Below are 18019 nucleotides of genomic sequence, written 5' to 3' on the forward strand. Positions count from 1 at the left end.
TTCGACGGTGAGACGAGTATATTCGTCTCTGAGCCGTGCAATGAATCAGCTCCAGTGTATGGCCAAATATAGAACGTTGGAAGCGTAGCCACTGTTGCCCCGTGTTGATCATACATTGGCACTGTTACATAAACTACAGAATGTATCTGGCCCCAAAGTGTCGGCTCTCAGGAACGTCGATTCTTGTACCACAGGAGTAAGGATACGCGGAGGCCCGGCAACGTTTTTGCACTGATACACACGGCCATTAGGGTCACGAGAATAAAATCAGTACACATTCATTACCGGTAACACGTAAGCCACGCATAAAGCACGGCCTTCATCACTTGTCCGATGGCAGAGTGGTATCCTTGTGTGCAAGCTAGCCAATGATAGTTCAAATCTCTCTGCAGGACAATTAACTGTCTGAATTTGATTCCATTTTGAGCACGATGCACGTGCAATTCAACATTCGGAATAATCCACCACATTTCTACGACTTCTCACATATAGAGACAATGCCACAAAAATATCGGTTGGCTGTGTCGACCTATAGATACTGGGTACGGTTTCACAAAAATGCATTCGAAATTCTTTAAGAATAGAGTAGATGAGATAGTTCAGCGACTTCCTCGTCAATCTCTAAGGGGTCAATATTATCGCGAACAGAGCCTTAGTAATCGAGAAACTGAGGTAAGTGCAGGGCACGAATAGAGACTCCCCCGGCACATTCAAGTACTTTCCCGATAACGAAGGCACTCCTCACTTAGAATCCGTCACTAGAACTCAACCACTCGTTATAAGAAACATCATTGTATTGCATTATAAAAAGAATGAAAATGCTACTTGTCTGGGTGTATTTCATACTTAGAAAAAAAAAATAACTCCCTGACATTACCCTTGACAACGACGCGGGCGGTCGAAAGGTTTCGTTTTCGCTCGACTCTGCGCCGCCCGCTCTTTCGCGTTTCAGAAATTTCGTTATCGCGCAGTGCTGTGCTGGTTTTGCTTGTTCGCGAAACTCGCACAAACTACAAGTAGCAGATAATTCCACTTCCATGTGATGTAGCGGAATGACCGAACGTTCCACGCCACTTAACCAAAAGCACTTGCCGCGGCGAACCCGCCGCTGTATGCCTTCTGTCGGACGCCGTTTTACTCACCGATGGCAGCAAAGGGCGGTGATCGCATATGCAACGTCATCACTCCCCGGTTGGGTGGCGGGAGATTTGAATCGCGATAAAGGTATTCGAACCTTTCAGATGTAATTTTCTCGTAAACTAAGTCTTTTCTTGGCACGAAACATGCGTTGCGATGTTTCTGGAATGGTATTTAAACAGTCCACGTCGACTTAGTAGTTGCCTTTAGTGCCCCTTTAACCAATAGAGGCACAGGATAGGTCCTAATGCGAGACCCGTCCGTCGTCTGAATATTTCGCAAACTCTTCCGTGCAGACTTGCAGAAAGCTGACGCTGCTCATTTCTGTGGAGCAATGAATTTCGACCGATTCCACCCAGGAGATCTAAACTGAAATGCCGGAGAGCGCAACTGCCGCGCCCACAGCAGACACCCATGAGTGGCGTAACGAGTTTCGCCTCACCATCGGGCGAGCATGAAACGAGGGAGGTTGCGGCTTGATAAAGACTCGAGCTCATGCTAGCGCGACGGTGAGGCGGAAACGATCACATCACACAGGTACACGTTCCTCGAAATGAACACAAGTTATCGTCGGTCTCTGTCGCGTTATCTATGTGTGTCTTTGTAGTTTTAACGCTACACCCAGCAAAGATAAACCAACTAGCCCCAAACAACCGCCTTGGACGAGCAGCGAATCGAGGAGACAGCGTGCAGGGCAGGGCACAGTAGTGGCGGTATAGTATAGCTGATACCAGCTGCAGGCAGCGGACGCCGGAAGAAAACCGAAGCGATAAGTGTCACAAGGCGGAACTTCCGGCCCGTTGTCGCGCCGATCACGCTCCAGACGCGCTAGGCCAACACCTCCTAGACGCTAGGCAGGCAGTCACAAACCGCGTTAGTAGGGTGCCTCCAAGGAGGTTATATACTTAAACTTTGATATATAACTCCTTGGGCGCTTCGATGCCCTCCTCGCCGACCGTTCCGTGCTACTCGTTCCCCGCTTGCCCACTGCACGGAGCAGCGAACGAGGAGGACATCGAGACAACCTACGCGTTAGTACGCCGCGCCCTCACGGCCAGGGATTCATCACTGCACGCAAAAAAAAAAAAAAAAAAAAAAAAAAAAAAAAAAGAGAAACCCTTCGGAGACTCGGGCAGCAAGACAGGGGGATGCCAATTCGCATCCACCACCTTTGACCCAGCGGGCCCACTACGACTAGGGGGCAAGCACGATTGCAAGATTACACCGTAGGAACCCCACTAATTGTGCAAGTTGAGCATGTAAGCTTTCAAATGTGTGAATAAATATCACTTGCATGTGTATTTGGTTACGTCATTTCTGTACGCACAAAACGTCTGCTGTACGCACAAAACGCTGCACGTACTACACTGAGGCTGTGTCCCAGATACTGTGGGGTCTCGCACGTGCTCTTGGGACAAAGGAACGACAACACATATAGTACAGACAGTCAAAAGAGCATTTATTGCACCTTTCATACACAATGCACGCTAGCCGAATTACTACCCATAGAACATTCACATGGGCGCGCGTGGCTAGTAATTCGGCTAGCGTGCATTAGTGTATGAAAGGTGCAATAAATGTCCTTTTGTTTGTTTGCACTACTGTGTTGTCGTTCCTTTGTCCCAAGAGCACGTATGAGACCCCATAATACATAATCATGAAACAGCGCCAGGGACGCAGACAGAGAAATGAAACAACAGGACGGTGCCCGTCGTCCCGATTTACATTCTCATGATACTTCACGCCCCTTCCAGTATCTATCCGTGTCCGGATCTGACCGTTTTTCTTTCACACCAACTTGGGTATTTTCTTTCACGCCAACTTGGGTATGAGCCGCTCTTCTATGAACCTCTCTGACACCAACTTTGCCCCCCTGCCCCTTTTGCGCCCTTCACTCCACTCCCCTATACCGTTGCGTGGACGTCGCGGCTCGTCTAAACGCCCCTCCCTTCCCACCCCCCTTAATGTTTGTTGTGGCATGCCCTTTTTCGCCTTCCTCAAACCTTTACCCCAGTTTCTTCTTTCCTTGAGTCGCGCGAAATAAACCTTCAGTCGAAAGTCAACGTTGTGCCGTTTTTCGCGCTGTATTTGTTTTAAGTCTCCTTCTTTCCTGTGATATCCGCAGAGAAAGAATGGGTGGTGAGGCTATGGATCGGCAAGCCTGTGACCCCGTCGATGAGGAGGATGTGCCATTCTAGGAAGTGGCTGAGGGCACTTCCTTTAAGATGAAAAAAAAAAGAAAGAAAGAAAAAAAAACTAGAGCTGGACACAGAAAGAAGGCGCGAGGACGCATACACACGCGCACGCGCACACACACACACACACACACACACACACACACACACACACACACACACACACACACGCCCGCACGCACGCACGCGTGGCTTTTGTTTTGTTGTTATGGTCGGTGCAACGATTGTATCATTCGGCAGATTATGCAGAAAAGGTTTTTGTAGTATGCTTATTAACTTATACAGTGTTACTCGAATTCGAGTTATTCGAGTTACAAGTTACTCGAATAACGTCACTACATATTAATTATTTGCCCAGGCGGGCATCATTTGCAAGAAAAACCAAAACATTCAATTAACCAATCACACGAATTAACTTCTTAGTTAAACTTTTTGGCACATGCGTATATTATAAAGTTTAACGGAATCGCCATGAAAGTCTAGTTCGGTGCTTCTACATTTCAAAACGGCCATGTAAACCGAAATAACTGGCATCCAATTATTCGCTCAATTTACCTGATTACGCAAGCAGCATTGCGAAACGCGACTCGCAGCGAAACACCTCCGTGACGTAATAAGGCGGCGTAAATTAAACCTTGGGTGTACGGCGCCATAAAGGCCTTGCCCCTGCTGCTGAAGTGAGTATGCGGCAAATCAGGAGTTGAGCAAAGCGTCAATCAGAAAAACCGGGCAAAACTCATCTACGATGGCTATCCTAAGTATGAGAATATGTTTGCGTCATGCATGAGGCGTGAACTCTGCAGCTGGGCTCCTCTCTTCAAATTGCCTCTGGTAGGGTGCCTCGATGCCAGCGCCGCGGCGCTGGGCATCGAGGCACCCCAGCCTCTGGACATGCTGCGCGCCTTCTGGCGCCGCCGCCATGAAGTCCGCGCATACCCACGTGAACGGCCACATATTTAGAATGCACTATCTTCAGGATCAGCCCACATTTTGGTGGACTAGGTGAATATAGCTAGATAGCCGGAAATAAAAAACCGGTCTGACAATGTCAAAAATGCTATATTCGCATTAATAAGATCGTGGGAAGAGCGAAGTGCGACGGCAGCTTCATATTACGACACGTTTTCACGCCACACAGGGGTTGTACACAGAGAGCCGCGTTCCGCGGTGCCGCGAGCGTTATCAGGTAAAATTAACGAGTAACTTGACGCCAGTTATTTCGGTCTACATGGTCAAATGTAGAAACACGGAACTAGACTTCTATCACCATTTCCCTGAACTTTCCAACACAAACGTGTGCCGTAAAGTTGGTAACTATAGGAAGGTAATTATTGCAATTAGTTTATTTAGTAATCGGATTGCTTTGGTTTTTCTTGGAAATGATGTGCGCCTGGGCAGATATTTAATCTGTAGTGGCGTAATTCGAGTAATATCTGTAGGCTTTTTAAAAAAAAACTGTTCAAAGTAAAAAAAAAAGAGAGAGAGAGAGAGACGGAAGTATATGTTACCATATGCTAAACGTGTTCTAATTTCTGCAGCTTATACGAAAAGTGAAAAGCTTCGTAAATTAAGCTGAAAAGCTGTTTCTTTCATACAAACTTGAAGCAAAAGATGTTTTCCAACACTATACTCTTCTTTATTGATATTAGTCACATCGCGCGTGCACTGAAATACATTTTCCAGAAGCGGAAGGGTGCAAAAATAAAGTTTTTAGATATTGACTGCAACGTTGTATTGATATACAACGAAGATTACTACGAAACACCGGCGACCGATTTACACCACCTGCGTAATGTTGATGGTCCAACCCCGAACACACTTTGGTGTCTGAAGGAGTGCTTCATGCTTAGAAAAACGCCTCAAGTAGCTGAGGGACAGAATGGTATTACTTGTCACACACATCACAGATTGCAGCCTTTTCTTTTTTAGGCGACAAAACGTCGGGTAGGTAATGGCCTCGGGGAGGCATTACCCCCCCACTATTAGTTCTCTCATTAAAATCTGCCCGTGGCATCTCCCTGCGATACGCCGACCTCCCACAAGCTACGACGGGCTGCGACGCAGTGTCACAAGGAGGCACGGCGCGCTGCAGATGTGTTTCTCTGTGCTCGTTAGGGGAACATGGCGCTTGCTTTCAGCCAGTGTTTCGCTCCGCGTATGCCTGGGCGGGCAGCAGCAGACAGCCATCGCAGTCCCTGCCCTTGCATTCCGGGCGAAACTTCGAATTCGTGTTTCCGTTTTAATGAGGTAGCATTACGCAGACCAAAACTGGGCAGTCGGCGTTGCACCCGGGCTTGAACCACGGGCTGACTCCGGGGAAAGAAAACACTACGTGTCAGAAAATGAATAATGGGGCGGGGAATAAGAGCAGATTTGTAATTTTTAATCAGGTATTCAAATGACGGATGAGAGACGCCGACGCAGCCTATGCACCAGCGACGTGCTGCGACGTAGACGTAAAGGGAATGTGACAGGAGGAGAGGAAGATTTTTTTTTTTCTCTCCTGCTCTTCGTCTTAAAAAAAAAGGGGGGGGGGGGAGGAAAAGAAAGAAAAAATCTGATGCGGCTCGATAGGCAGGCGGCACGTTTGCACGCACAACGCAACTATTCCCGCTGTTTCATCGCTGAAATCCTCGAGACCGATCAAAATAATGTGATGGGCAGCAAGGAATCTTTCGGCTTTGACGAAACATCTCGATTCAACGCCACAAACGATCGAAAGATTTGAGCACAGTACCAAGCGAAACAGCCGCCGTGATCCTGGATGTCGTAGCCATCATTGTTTATTCGAGCACAAGTGACGGATTCTGGAGCTGCCAATAGACCGGCCGTGGCTGGGCGCATACACGGCCCGAGAGCCCTATATGAGAGGTAGGCTTCATGTGCGCTGTCTTCCCGCGTGTTGGAGGTCGCGTAGTCTAAAGTTTCGGAAACGTTTTGAAGCGATCGAGAGAAACCCGAAGCGGTTGCTCCCCTCTGTCTGCGCTCTTCATCATATATCTCATATATCGTGAGATCTGCTCTTGTTTGCTTGTGCGCACGTGAAACCATGCTTGTTAATTTATATTAGTAAGCGAACGTTTACTGCAATTTATACGGCCGAGTACTTCGTGTGGTTGTGCGCACTATAGTTGCCTACCAACACAGATAGAGGCGCCGTAAACTGTTATAGGGCCTAAAACAGAGCTAGAACCACGACAAAAGCGATACCGCCTGTGTGTTTACGACAATGCAACGGAAGAAAGAGAAGAATGCAAACGAGGTGTCAGGCATTATATATATATATATATATAAAATCTGGTATATTTTTGTTATCCAGCAGGGGGGGGGGGGGGGGGGGGGCAAAAGTCGAGACATGTGGCCGTCGCGACTGGGTCAAAGTCAGGACCCGGAATATTTCCTCAACAGTCGGGACTGTCCCGCTTAATTTGGGACGGTTGGTAATCCTACAGCGAAAGAGCCAGCAGTGGTCTCGTCCACGCAATGCGTGTGCGCGTCAGCATGCGCGTTGGTGCGATTTTGCATGCGATTTCGCAACTGCAACGTCGCAGATGCGGCAGAACCAGCCTCGGAACTCTTCGTGCGTGGATTTCGATGTTCGGAGTGTTCAACTTATCTGCGAAATCACTCGTGCGGCGAGGACGGGGAACCAATCACAACGCGGATCGTTAGACACGTCACTGCGGCCTGCCTACTTAATTCTTGTTTTGATAAAGTAAGACACTCAAACACAAACAACTTTCACGAAAACAGTTTAAGTTGTTTCACTTTGTTTTCACCGAAGCGAACTGTGACACACTAAATATTTTTAACACCCTTACGGGTGTTAAAGGGTGCTAGTTAACTGGTCAGAAAGTATCGTACAAATGAAGTTTTCCTTTATGGCGACTTTTTTGTGGCATGTAAGGTCGGTGATAACCGCGACAGACGGTACGAGAAGTGCATTAAATAAAGTTTCATAGCTATCGCTGTCAAATTCTCGTGTCAGATATTTCTGTGCGGCCCGGGTGGTCCGAATTACTACAGTTTTCAACTACGCCTTTCCTCATCGCACGTGTAAAGCTCGCTGTCGTGTGCAATACATTTTTATAGCCCTAATGATAAGGATGTGAGATGAGAAACCAAAACCCTAGGTACCGCATGGCAGTATAAACTAATGAACTGTCGCCCACTTACGAGCGTCCAGAGATCCGTACAGGGTGTTCTCCTCCTCCACGATGGGCGAATCCTGCGCCGCTGAAGCCGCGACAGCCTGCTGTCCAAATGTGACACCTCTGATCGCTTCGATCCACTCGGTCATCTCGCCGAAGGAGTCGGCAGAGAACTGCTGGCTCTGTGTCCGCGTGTGTACCTGCGAGGCGACGGCACGTGCCTCGTTGTGTGAATAGAGGTAAACCAATCAAAAGGACTACGGTATACCGGGTGTTTCAGCGAAGGCTAAATAATTATTTAAAAGATCCGCCATGCCGGCTTTGGCTATGGCGTCTTACTGCTGAACAGGAGGTCGCTGGTTCAATTCTCGGCAGCAGTAGCAACGTTCTGATGGGGTTAGGGGTCTTTTTTTTTTTTTTTCTTCTGATCTTGCCGACACGTTATTCACGCAGGCGGACGCCAGATAGTGCGCGACTTTCACCTATAACTAATAAAGGAAATATCACTAAAGGAATGCCAATGGCATTTTATCCCGTTTACAGGCAATGACAGATCAAGCTAGTTGGTATTCCATGACCAAACTTTTTAGCGCGGAAACAGTGGACGATACAGGCTTGTGTATGACGTTTCCGCCATCTCATTCACTGCTGTCACGCCAAGAAGTTAGTTTATAGACTATCACATCAAAACGGACGCTACCGTCTCGGGCTAGCACCGAATGGCTTCCATTTCGCAAGTGCAAAATGTTTCGTAACTAACTGAAAAACTAATTGATTTTAGTGTAGTAGACAGTGATATGAATGGGCAATTTCCGATATCTGTAGGCGGTACCGCTGAAAAATGGGAGAGCTTTAACTTTACTGGCCCTACTTCGAGGCCGGTCTACAAGAACGCCGCACACATCAACGAGCTCGCGGTTGCCTACATAGCGTGACCATGAAAATTTTAGAGGATTCATTTTGCCACGCTGTGCCTGACGTTGCCGTGAATGCGAGCGACTCTGAAAGAACGGGGCACCGGGTTGTTTCGTTTCTAGGGCGGCAGCAGCGCATTCGATTGACTCCGCGATAGAGTTGCTCACCTCGAAAACGTTGGGCTGGTGCTTTTGCAACGCGGGCACGACCTTAATGCAGTCCTCCAAGGTGATGCACTTTTGCTGGGCATGGCGAGAGAAGCTCTCCTCCGAGTCATACACCTCAAGTCGCTTCACGCCGTGCCGGCTGCTATCGTACAGGGCGCAGTACTTGTGCAACCACGACTTCTGCAAGGGCAGCAAGATCAGACCCTGCGTGTGAATGTCTCCTGTCCAAGTGCCGGCTTATTTGTACAGCCGGTGTTAATTTGCTGGTTTCTGGCGGTTATCACTTGTTACAAATGGGAACTGGGCTACAATCCAGTTACAGTATAGTTACCGTTTTGCGTGGGACTGACCGGTACAGCCGGTGCGGCGAAACTACCGAAAGGAAAATGAGCGAACCACGTGGTCATTACCTCCGTGACACAGCATGTGTATGCGAACAATTGAGACCAAAAGTAAGCAGAACACGGTGCTCAGATCGAAGCGGCACGACAAAAGAGCGGGAATTAAAAAAAAAAAAAAACGTATGTACGCAACGCTGATACGCTTTTGCGTCTTCGACAGGGATCCGCGTGATCTATGATCCGCGTGATTCTATGATTCGTGTAGGTGCAATTAGACCGCCAGTTTTAGGGCGAATCCAACTTGTAATTCGACCGGACGAGGTCGTACGATCGGGTAGCCAGGACATCGGACACAAAGCGAAACGAGTGCGATATAAACGGAAGCGCACCGACAAGCGTCTCTACCTTGAGGAATCCCTGGTGGAGGACGTGTAGGTAGCCAGTCTTGGCGGGTTCCTCGCTGCCCATCTCACCATCGTGCACGGCAGCCCGTGTGATGCGAGCAAAAAAGCAACGGCGACCACGCGAGGAAACACCCTCCGGATGTGGAAGACGTCAGTGGACGGGGGGGACGCTGCGGCGGCGCCTGCGCCGATTGCGGAAGTGAGTGCCACTGAAATTCGCCCGCCCTTTGTCTATGCGTTGGTTGGCCGTCGCAGCGGCTCCGCGTGTACAAGCGCGTCGGCGCTGCGGGCGCCGCCGCCGTAACGCCGCCGAAGTGGGTGAACTGGGTGAAAAAAAAAAAAAACGAGCGGCAGCAAACCGCAATTGCCGTAGGCAGTAGGACGTTTCAGCCGTTTTGCTTCGCCGACTTCGCCTGCGCCGGCATGCAGTTTCGGTTTCGCTGCCCTGAGCGCCACACATGCTTACGCGCATGTGCGCTTGCGCCAATCTTGGGAATATTGGCACCAATATTGCCAATATTGCAAATTGTAAACTAAAAAATGCAGTCGGTAGTTATCCAGAGAAAATAAACAATGTAAAAGAGCTGTGAAGTTTTTTTAAACAGGTTCTTGCAAACTTCACAAAGACTTGCTGATGGCTATATGTAGGTTATTCAATAATGACATACCCGGAAAATCGCCCTGAATTCTACTATGTGACAAGATTACAGCAGTATACATCTTCACAACAAAATGCAGTGGATGATTGGGGCTGTGTAAGGTTTCCGGCAGGAGGAGGGCTTCGCCTCCCCCATGGACAAGTGCAGGAAGGGACAGGGGGGGGGGGGGGGGGGGGGGAGGCAAGAGCACCCATGCACCCCTGTGATCCATGATTATGCACTGACTTTTATTACTTTTATTATGCCACTGTGTGTACATTGACTTTTACCGGCACACACACACACACACAAAATAAAAGAGAAAAAGGAAAGATTAGAGGCATCAAATTGTCAGCTTGCACCTTCAGTGCTGCAGTCGAGATGTACTTGCATGAGCCTTTCCAAGTCCAGCTCCTCCTTTTCATTATAAAAATCCAGAGTTCTTAGGTAGTCTAAAACATTCTGGCGAGCCTTCTGCACCCTGAGACACCATGCCTGAAGCTCGGACTTGGACGAATTTTCTGCAAATAGCAAACACCCCACAGCAAAGGGAACCATTTGAAAAGTGACAGAATATTTCAGTCACAGCAGACAATTTATGTTTTCAAATTTTGCAAATTTTGCAGCTAGACCTTGTATGTCACATGACATTAAAGAAATCTATGTAGCTTCACCTTGTGCTTGCCTGATGAGCTTGGACACAATGGCACGAAGCTGTAGGTCCCAGATGTGAATCTGACTGGCAGGTGTTGGTTCCGTGATACAACCCGCAGTATCCACGGGTGACCATGGGTCCTTTGATGCAATCTCTAGAATGGCCATTACTTTGTCCCTACATGGAAACAGAAGTTCAAAGTGTGCCTTAAAAAAGGTCATTTGACAGTTCTGCCAATTTTCCTGCTAAGGCAACTAGGAAAACAAAGTGAAACAAAAGAACCTTGAAAATAGATTTCAAGTACGAAATTATTTATTCAATACAACTTGCAAAATAAAAATGCTATCTATCTTTAAATAATATTTAGTAAAATAAAAATGCTATCTTTAAGTGCTATCACGTTCCACCTTTTTGCCAGCTGCGGAAGAAGACGACGACGAACTGCGTAAGCAATGGCTAGAGCGCGAGGGGCAGTATGGGAGCGCTGGTATGATCAGCGGCATCGGAGTCAGCTGTGCAAGAGGAGGACGACGACTACGCGAGCAGTGGCACTAACACGTCTCTGTGACCACGTGACATGTGCAATCAGGCACACACTAGGCACACCTTTAGTAAGCCAAAACTGTGCAGCAGCCATGGCTTCGAATTGGAACATCATCAGCGCACCTGGCGCCGTCACCTGCAGTAGTTTGCTTGCCTCATCAGCTCAAATTGTGCCACTTTCTGCAGCAGTTCGTATCGCTGCAGCGCTGTCGCATTTACCGTAATGGTGCCAAGATGACCGCAGCCGCTGAGCAATGCTAGGATTACCAGCAGTGTTGAGTGTGAGCACTTAACACCACGTCGTTACTACGAAATGCTTACGCATCATTCAGATAACTCCCCGAGGAGATTCTACGTAAATTTTTTTTTTTAGTCCCACCGGGTCGCCATTTACAACAAGAAAGGTGCAGTATATGTCCTGACTAACGTGGCTACCAATGTGCATAGAGGTATTTTAATAGAGGTACTGTGAATGTTTAGGGCCTACAACAGAACTTGAACCATGACAAAAACGAAACCGCCTTTATGTTTATGACAATGCAACAGAAGACCAAAGATATGAATGCGCAACCGAGCTGTCAGGCATTATAAAAAGGAAATATGGTCTATTTATTGTTATCCAGTTGATAAAAAAAAAGTCGGGACATTTGGCCATCCTGACTGGGTCAAGTCGGGACACGGGACTTTTACTCAAAGTCAGGAATGTCCTGCTAAATATGGGACGGCTGACAACCCTATGTCCATAGCTTTTGCAATGCCTGCATTTTTTCGTTACCTTTTCGGGGACAAGTCGGGTTCAACCTGATTTTCATAACACTTCTTCAGGGTGCAAAAATCTAGAATTATCGGGTTTTACGAAGGACCTTAATTATCAAAGTCCGCACACACCGGAATGTCTTTCACCAATGTTACTAATACATGGTCAACTTGAATACAGATTTGGGAACATAATGTGACCTAGCGTAAATGTGATGTGAAAGCCAGCACATCATTGTTGATTGGTGATGTCCTACAGAGAAGCAGATGACAGTTCATTTTGTAGTTGACTAAAAGCTTATTCCACAGGTCCACCAAATCACAGGAGATCTTTGTGATCCACTTAGTACTTTCAGTTCGGACATGTGTGCTTTCATCAGAAGCTCCAGGTGAAAATTAAAACTGACTATGAGACATGCAGTGGGGCAGATAGTATGCGCACTACTCCAAAACTCGGAGGGGTTCGAAGTACTACATTCCTCACCCTTCAAGGCACTAGAGAGCCACATGGCATGGCAGCATGTGCAGGCACACAAGCTGTGGCCTAGCAACTTATGTTGCTATGCCACAGCTTGTGTTAGAGTGCCGCAGTCCTTGCTCTCCATACCTAGAAACAGCATAGCCGACTGGATCAAGTGATGATTGGTAGCATAAAAAGCCAGCCACAGCTTCTGAAAAAGACTTCGTGGCTCTCTAGATACCATTCTAGGCACACCATGACCAACTTTTCATCACTTCCCTAATAGAGATCACCAGTGCAGCTGGACGATATGACGTTAGGTTCACTGGAGATATGCCATACTTGAACAGCGGGATACGGTGTCTTTGACTTCCACTCTATCAGGGGCTAATACCCCAAACCCACAAGCGAACTAAAGTCCTTTGAAGTAAACCCCCTTCTGTTATGCTTAATGACCCCTTACTAAAAGGAATTTTGCCACTGACACAAGGTACGGTGCCGCTCACCTTTATAGACCCTTTCATTGTTTACAAACATAGGCCCTGGATGGCTTCCGGTTGTGCCCACTGATGTAGTCCGCTAAATGTAGCAAGCAACAAAGGCAATGGCGGCAATATTGAGTAGCGGGAGTGCCCGTTAAAACACAAGCCTGCAGATTTTCAACACTTTTTCTCTGTACATAATGACAATTTGACAAGTCAAGGTTGCCGTAAGTTATAAAAAAAAAAATTTAGGTACTAGTCTTGAGGTGTAATGCCTAAAAGGTCTTTTATCTGGAAATTAAAAATTTACTTTCCGCACATTGAAAGAACTTAAAAACATGCTTTGTGTTTCAGCCTAGTAAATTGATAAGGCACATGACCGGAAGCTTCTTGGGGCTGTTCGCTCACTACTGCTATTGCGTGCGTTAAAGGGACTGATACCCAATTTTTAAGGACCCAGTTTTTTTATGGCGCAACGAAAAGCTCACCTGTGGTAGTGTTTACACCTGCAGCGGTTACTTCAAAAAGCACGTGGGTATTTTGTAAGCAGAATTTCTCGATCTGAGCAACCTCTAAAAAAATAAGAGTCCATACTCCAGCAACGCTAAGAAGTGAGAGCGATGCCGATAGCTCGCCTCGCAAATTGCGATAGTCGCCCATTGTTCTGCTTTCACAGGAGTGAGCACAACTGTGGTTAACCCCCTACATTTTCACCTGTTCAACTACTTTTACAAATAAAAAGCTGGTACAATAAGCTTGCGCTGTCGCACAGACTTTTCCCCAAGTACACGCCTATGCCATGGCTGGCTGGCCCCTGTCGTCGCTATTCTGTTGATAGATGAGCCAAGCCAAGCCATCGAAAACGAAGGCAAAGGCAACGCCACTTTTCTACTCACTACCAACGAAGGCCTATCTGCACATTGCAAGTTAGAAATAACTTATAACAGAAAAAAAGTGTAATAAATTTCAATATTAATAAAAAGACTAGGAACCACGTATGCTAACTGTAGGTCATGTGGTAGACCTCTTATCCATCTTCATGTTTGTGCCGTGTGGGGCGCCAAAGATCATTTTTCACTTTTAGTGAAGAATTAAAAATATAAATTCAAGTTAAATGAGAAAAACATGGCTCTTTTTAACCAATATGATAGGCAATCTTTCCATCAGCGGGGTTATCTCGATTCATGTTCTGAGAGGCTGTCTGTCCCTTTAAGCTGTCTATGTTTTCAGTAAGTGCAGCAGCAAAACATATGGCACTGCTTCTTTAAATTAAAACTGCCAAATGTTAAGAATTCAGTGTACCTAGTCAATGCAAATGACAAAAAAAAACAAAAATGCACTAATTTTAGTCTTGTCATACAATTGGAAGTTTCACACTCAGTGTCACTTATGGTCCGCTCCACTCATATTTTACTTATTCAGGCATTGCGCAAGTGTTGTTGATTGCACATTTCTACAAGGCGTGTCACTCAGATGCCACCAGTGCAGTAAGCTTTGCTGCAAAGGCTCAATCAGCTCAGCAGAGTGAGGACAGCGTTTGTCCCAGCCAATTCTGCTTTCTGGTACTACAGTAAGTGTTTTGCAGATGCACGCTAGCATTCCCACTGTGCAGCTGTGTGCAAGTCATTAAGATATGTTGGCCTGAACAAACAATAAACCTAGAGCTAAAAAGGTATCGATGCTTCCAAACCCTGACAAAACTACTACCATGCGAATCATGGTGCCTTGTGTAAGCCAGATGTGGAGTTAGTTACACAGTGATGAAGATGCCAAAGGCCAATATCACGCGACAGTGGCAACCATATATTGGGGCAAGTGCTGGGTGTGTGTTCAGATAAGGAAAGACTAAGGGGGGGTCCAGACTATGTTTAGTTTTCAGCAAAATTTTTATATGAGGTGGGAAAATGTCTTTCTATTGCGAAACTTAGCACAGATTTCTCGAAAAAAATTCTTATTCCACTAAAGGCAAAAAAGAGCGTTTTAAGGACTTGCAGATTTTACAAATTCGAAGGCCTATCACTCAGAAACCAACGCATTGTACCTCGGAAAAATTTTTGCAGTAAATATACACCACTAGTACTATTGGCCAATGGGAAGTTAAGTTTATGTCACCCAGAGTATGTTTCTGAAAAACTGCCAAACTGGTTTTTGAACAACTGCCTCTGACTGACCACAAAATAAGGGTTTTTTTGGGGGCCATTTCAGCTAAGGGGATGAAGCGGAAAAATACTTCTCACAAATCTTCAAAAGGTTTCTCGCAAACTAAAAAAAAGAAGTATGCAACCACACGAGGTATTTATTTTGTTATAATATCCCCATAATGCCAAAACTGAAAAAATAGCGAGAATTGGAACATTTTACAGGCGTTAAAAAAAAAGATTGCCAATTTTTATGAAAATTTTATAGAATACCCACCCAGGACTGGTAAATCTAGTACTGCAAAAACATGTTGCATTATTTTATTTCAAGGGAGAAAATTGAGCCTATATTAAGATCCATGTATGGCCATCCCAACTATGTATCTCGCTTAATAAAAAAATAAAAATCACACTCATATTGCTTAAGTCATTCTTTTTGTTACAATAAAGTGTGACTCAGATTGTGTCTTTCTTGCCTCTATTTAGTCATTGGCTCATCCACGCCCAGCTGGCTCATCCATGCAATTGCAGTGGATGAGTCAGCTGGGTATGTTCAGATGAGGACAGTCGCAAAACGAGACCCGAATATTTTTCATTTTCGCTTAAATTTTTATATTAGGCATAAAAATCCTTCAACACTGCGGAACTGCAACTACTTTTCCAATACACATTTTTTTTTTTTTTTTCACACACCAGACATCTTAACTGAGACAAGGTGCAATAATCTCGTCACTGAGTCACAAAACGATGCCAACCTTAAATGCGCGTGGTATAGAGAACACACGACAACATGATGGCGGCATGCAGCTTATAATGACAACTTCATTGTCAGCATGACAGAAAGGGGAGACAGATGGATAAACACAGAAAACCCAGTTTTGAACCTTTAACTACTGTGGCAGTAAAATAAACAGCACATCATAAAGAAGCTACTAAAAGAACCAAAAAATAACATTAAAAAAAAGGAACACGCGTTCAGAACTTCCACTATCATTGAACTTTTGACACACCTTGTCATATGCATATGTAAAGTAAATGTGTCCATTCATCCTAAAATAGTGAAGAGACACTTGAACACGGAGCCAGCTCAAAAATTGTCCGAACTAATATTCCAAAACAATTGCATGTGTTATCATGACAACCGAATTATAATCCTTATAAGCAGGTTTATCACCCTAACTAGCTTCATATGTAAGTAGAAATACTTCTTTTAAAATTGATAAAAGGTCGCCATGTGAAGTAAACAAAAACTGCAACACAAAATAACTTGCCTGTGGTGTTGCTCAATCTGTTCCTACATGCATGCCATGTAAATATCTGCAAACACACAGATGAAGAGTCCAGGAATAGAGAGAGCTACTACACTGCTTTAGGTGCCTGCTAGTGCACGTGCAGCTAAGCTACACATGCACCTGGTGTAGCATAGCTAGCGCATGCAATGCTAGCAGGTACAGGTGGCAGAAATGGTATTGGAAGTGGTAGGCCATTGAGTATGCTAAAACACTTTCAACAATCATTCTTCCACTGCGTTTAACTCGAACTTGCTTGAATGTTATTAACTTTTTTTCTTTCTTTTTCAGCTGTGTGTGAAACCCCAACATACCCTGAACAGTCAGCCTACTGTGTGAAGTCTGAAGCTGAAATGCAAAAGTATGTTGGTAAATCAATGAACATCACAGATGTTACAGTAGTGCAAGCAATTCCATTCAAGATGACACATAAACTCACATGCTGCCTGGCCCTCCATCAACGGCTACGGAGTGCTGTTCCCAAGGCTCATCGCGAGGCAGCTCAAATTTTTGCGCCATAGTCTTAATTGTCAGTTCAGGCACAGGTAAGACCCGAGAGCCATTTCTTCGAATAGCCTCTTCTGTAGAGCAGAGTAGAAATACCTGGCAGAAGCCCAAAGAGTCTGCAAGAGCAGGAGTACGACAAAGTGGGTAGATATACACAGCATACCCTAGCAAATGGCCTAGCTCTCACTTGGTTCATGCTTGCTGATGGTTCAGTGCAAGACAAGGTGTCTCACATTGCTACAGTAGGAACAGTCTTAATGAAAAGTGTGCAGGTCAATATACATGTGACCTGCGCTGTTGCCAGGGTGTGCAGTGATGCTACCTGTTGTAACTCAGAAGCTACATGGAAGCTAGACATTTTAACAGAATTACCTGTCTTCTTCAATTAATGAATTATAAAGAGAAAAACATATACCAACACCGAGATTTCACTTTCCCTCTCCTTCATCTTCCACATGTCAAACCATGTGTGAAAAACAAGCATTATTCTAATTCTGGCATATTATGTCAAATCAAATCAAAATCACTTTATTTCAGGGCATCTCTTGCGGAGACAGAGACTAAAGGCTGAAACAGCCTGACAGCCCCCCCCCCCTGTTCAGTTCATAAAGCATTTACAATAGCATATACATTAAGGTGCACATTATATGAAAATTACAGTTGCACTCAATGTACAGCCGAAGAAGGGAAAAAAGAAAGTGACTTCTAATACATCCATGATTTTCGCCAGAGTCCTGTCTAGATGCTAGAGTGGGTCAACTAGAAAGGCCCAAAGTTAAGGCAAAGGCAAACGCAGCGGCTGCATCGGCAGTCCACGGAGGCACAAACGGTAGCCCGAGCGCGGACTCTAAGGGTTCGGGTAGTGAACCAATGGTATCATAATGGCTACAAACGACAGCAATAACATCAAAATCTGGCAGTGGAATTGTGCAAGTTTCCGAAGGCGCAAGGCTCCCCTGCAGCAGCTCATTAGATCGGCCAAAGTTAAGCCGCACATTATTCTCTTACAAGAAACACTAGCTAAGGAGGATATCTCTCTACCGGGTTACAACTCCGAAACCTTGATCATTCCAGGAGGTCGGGGAATAGCGACTTTGGTTAGAAAGGGTACTTCCTATGAAACTCACAAGCTTCCCAAGTACAAGGTTGGTCTAGAAGCAGAGATGATTGAACCCATCCTGAAGAACAAAAAAGCAGCGAACATGTTTATAGCTAACGTTTATAGCTCTCCGGCAGATAGG

At 45.8% G+C, this 18019-nt stretch overlaps 1 protein-coding gene across 8 annotated transcripts in view; it reads right to left on the reverse strand.

Annotated features, from left to right (window-relative positions):
- The window catches only part of LOC119461173 (docking protein 1), a 35636-nt gene that overhangs the window by 4136 nt on the left and 13481 nt on the right, over window positions 1–18019 (reverse strand). For 2 of the 8 annotated variants that reach the window (XM_049666842.1, XM_049666845.1), the window contains exons 2-5: window positions 10623–10780; window positions 10311–10469; window positions 8566–8769; window positions 7509–7683 (exon numbers count right to left, since the gene is read on the reverse strand). In XM_049666842.1, coding sequence (XP_049522799.1) covers window positions 7509–7683; window positions 8566–8769; window positions 10311–10373 — 442 coding nt within the window. In that variant the 5' untranslated portion in view covers window positions 10374–10469; window positions 10623–10780. Of the gene's footprint in view, window positions 1–7508; window positions 7684–8565; window positions 8770–9295; window positions 10470–10622; window positions 10781–16710; window positions 16895–18019 lie in introns of those variants that run through there. The other 6 variants (XM_049666846.1, XM_049666841.1, XM_037722396.2 and 3 more) reach the window with 6 other exon arrangements.

Source organism: Dermacentor silvarum, chromosome 1 (genome assembly GCF_013339745.2).
Source record: "Dermacentor silvarum isolate Dsil-2018 chromosome 1, BIME_Dsil_1.4, whole genome shotgun sequence".
NCBI classification, from domain to species: domain Eukaryota; kingdom Metazoa; phylum Arthropoda; class Arachnida; order Ixodida; family Ixodidae; genus Dermacentor; species Dermacentor silvarum.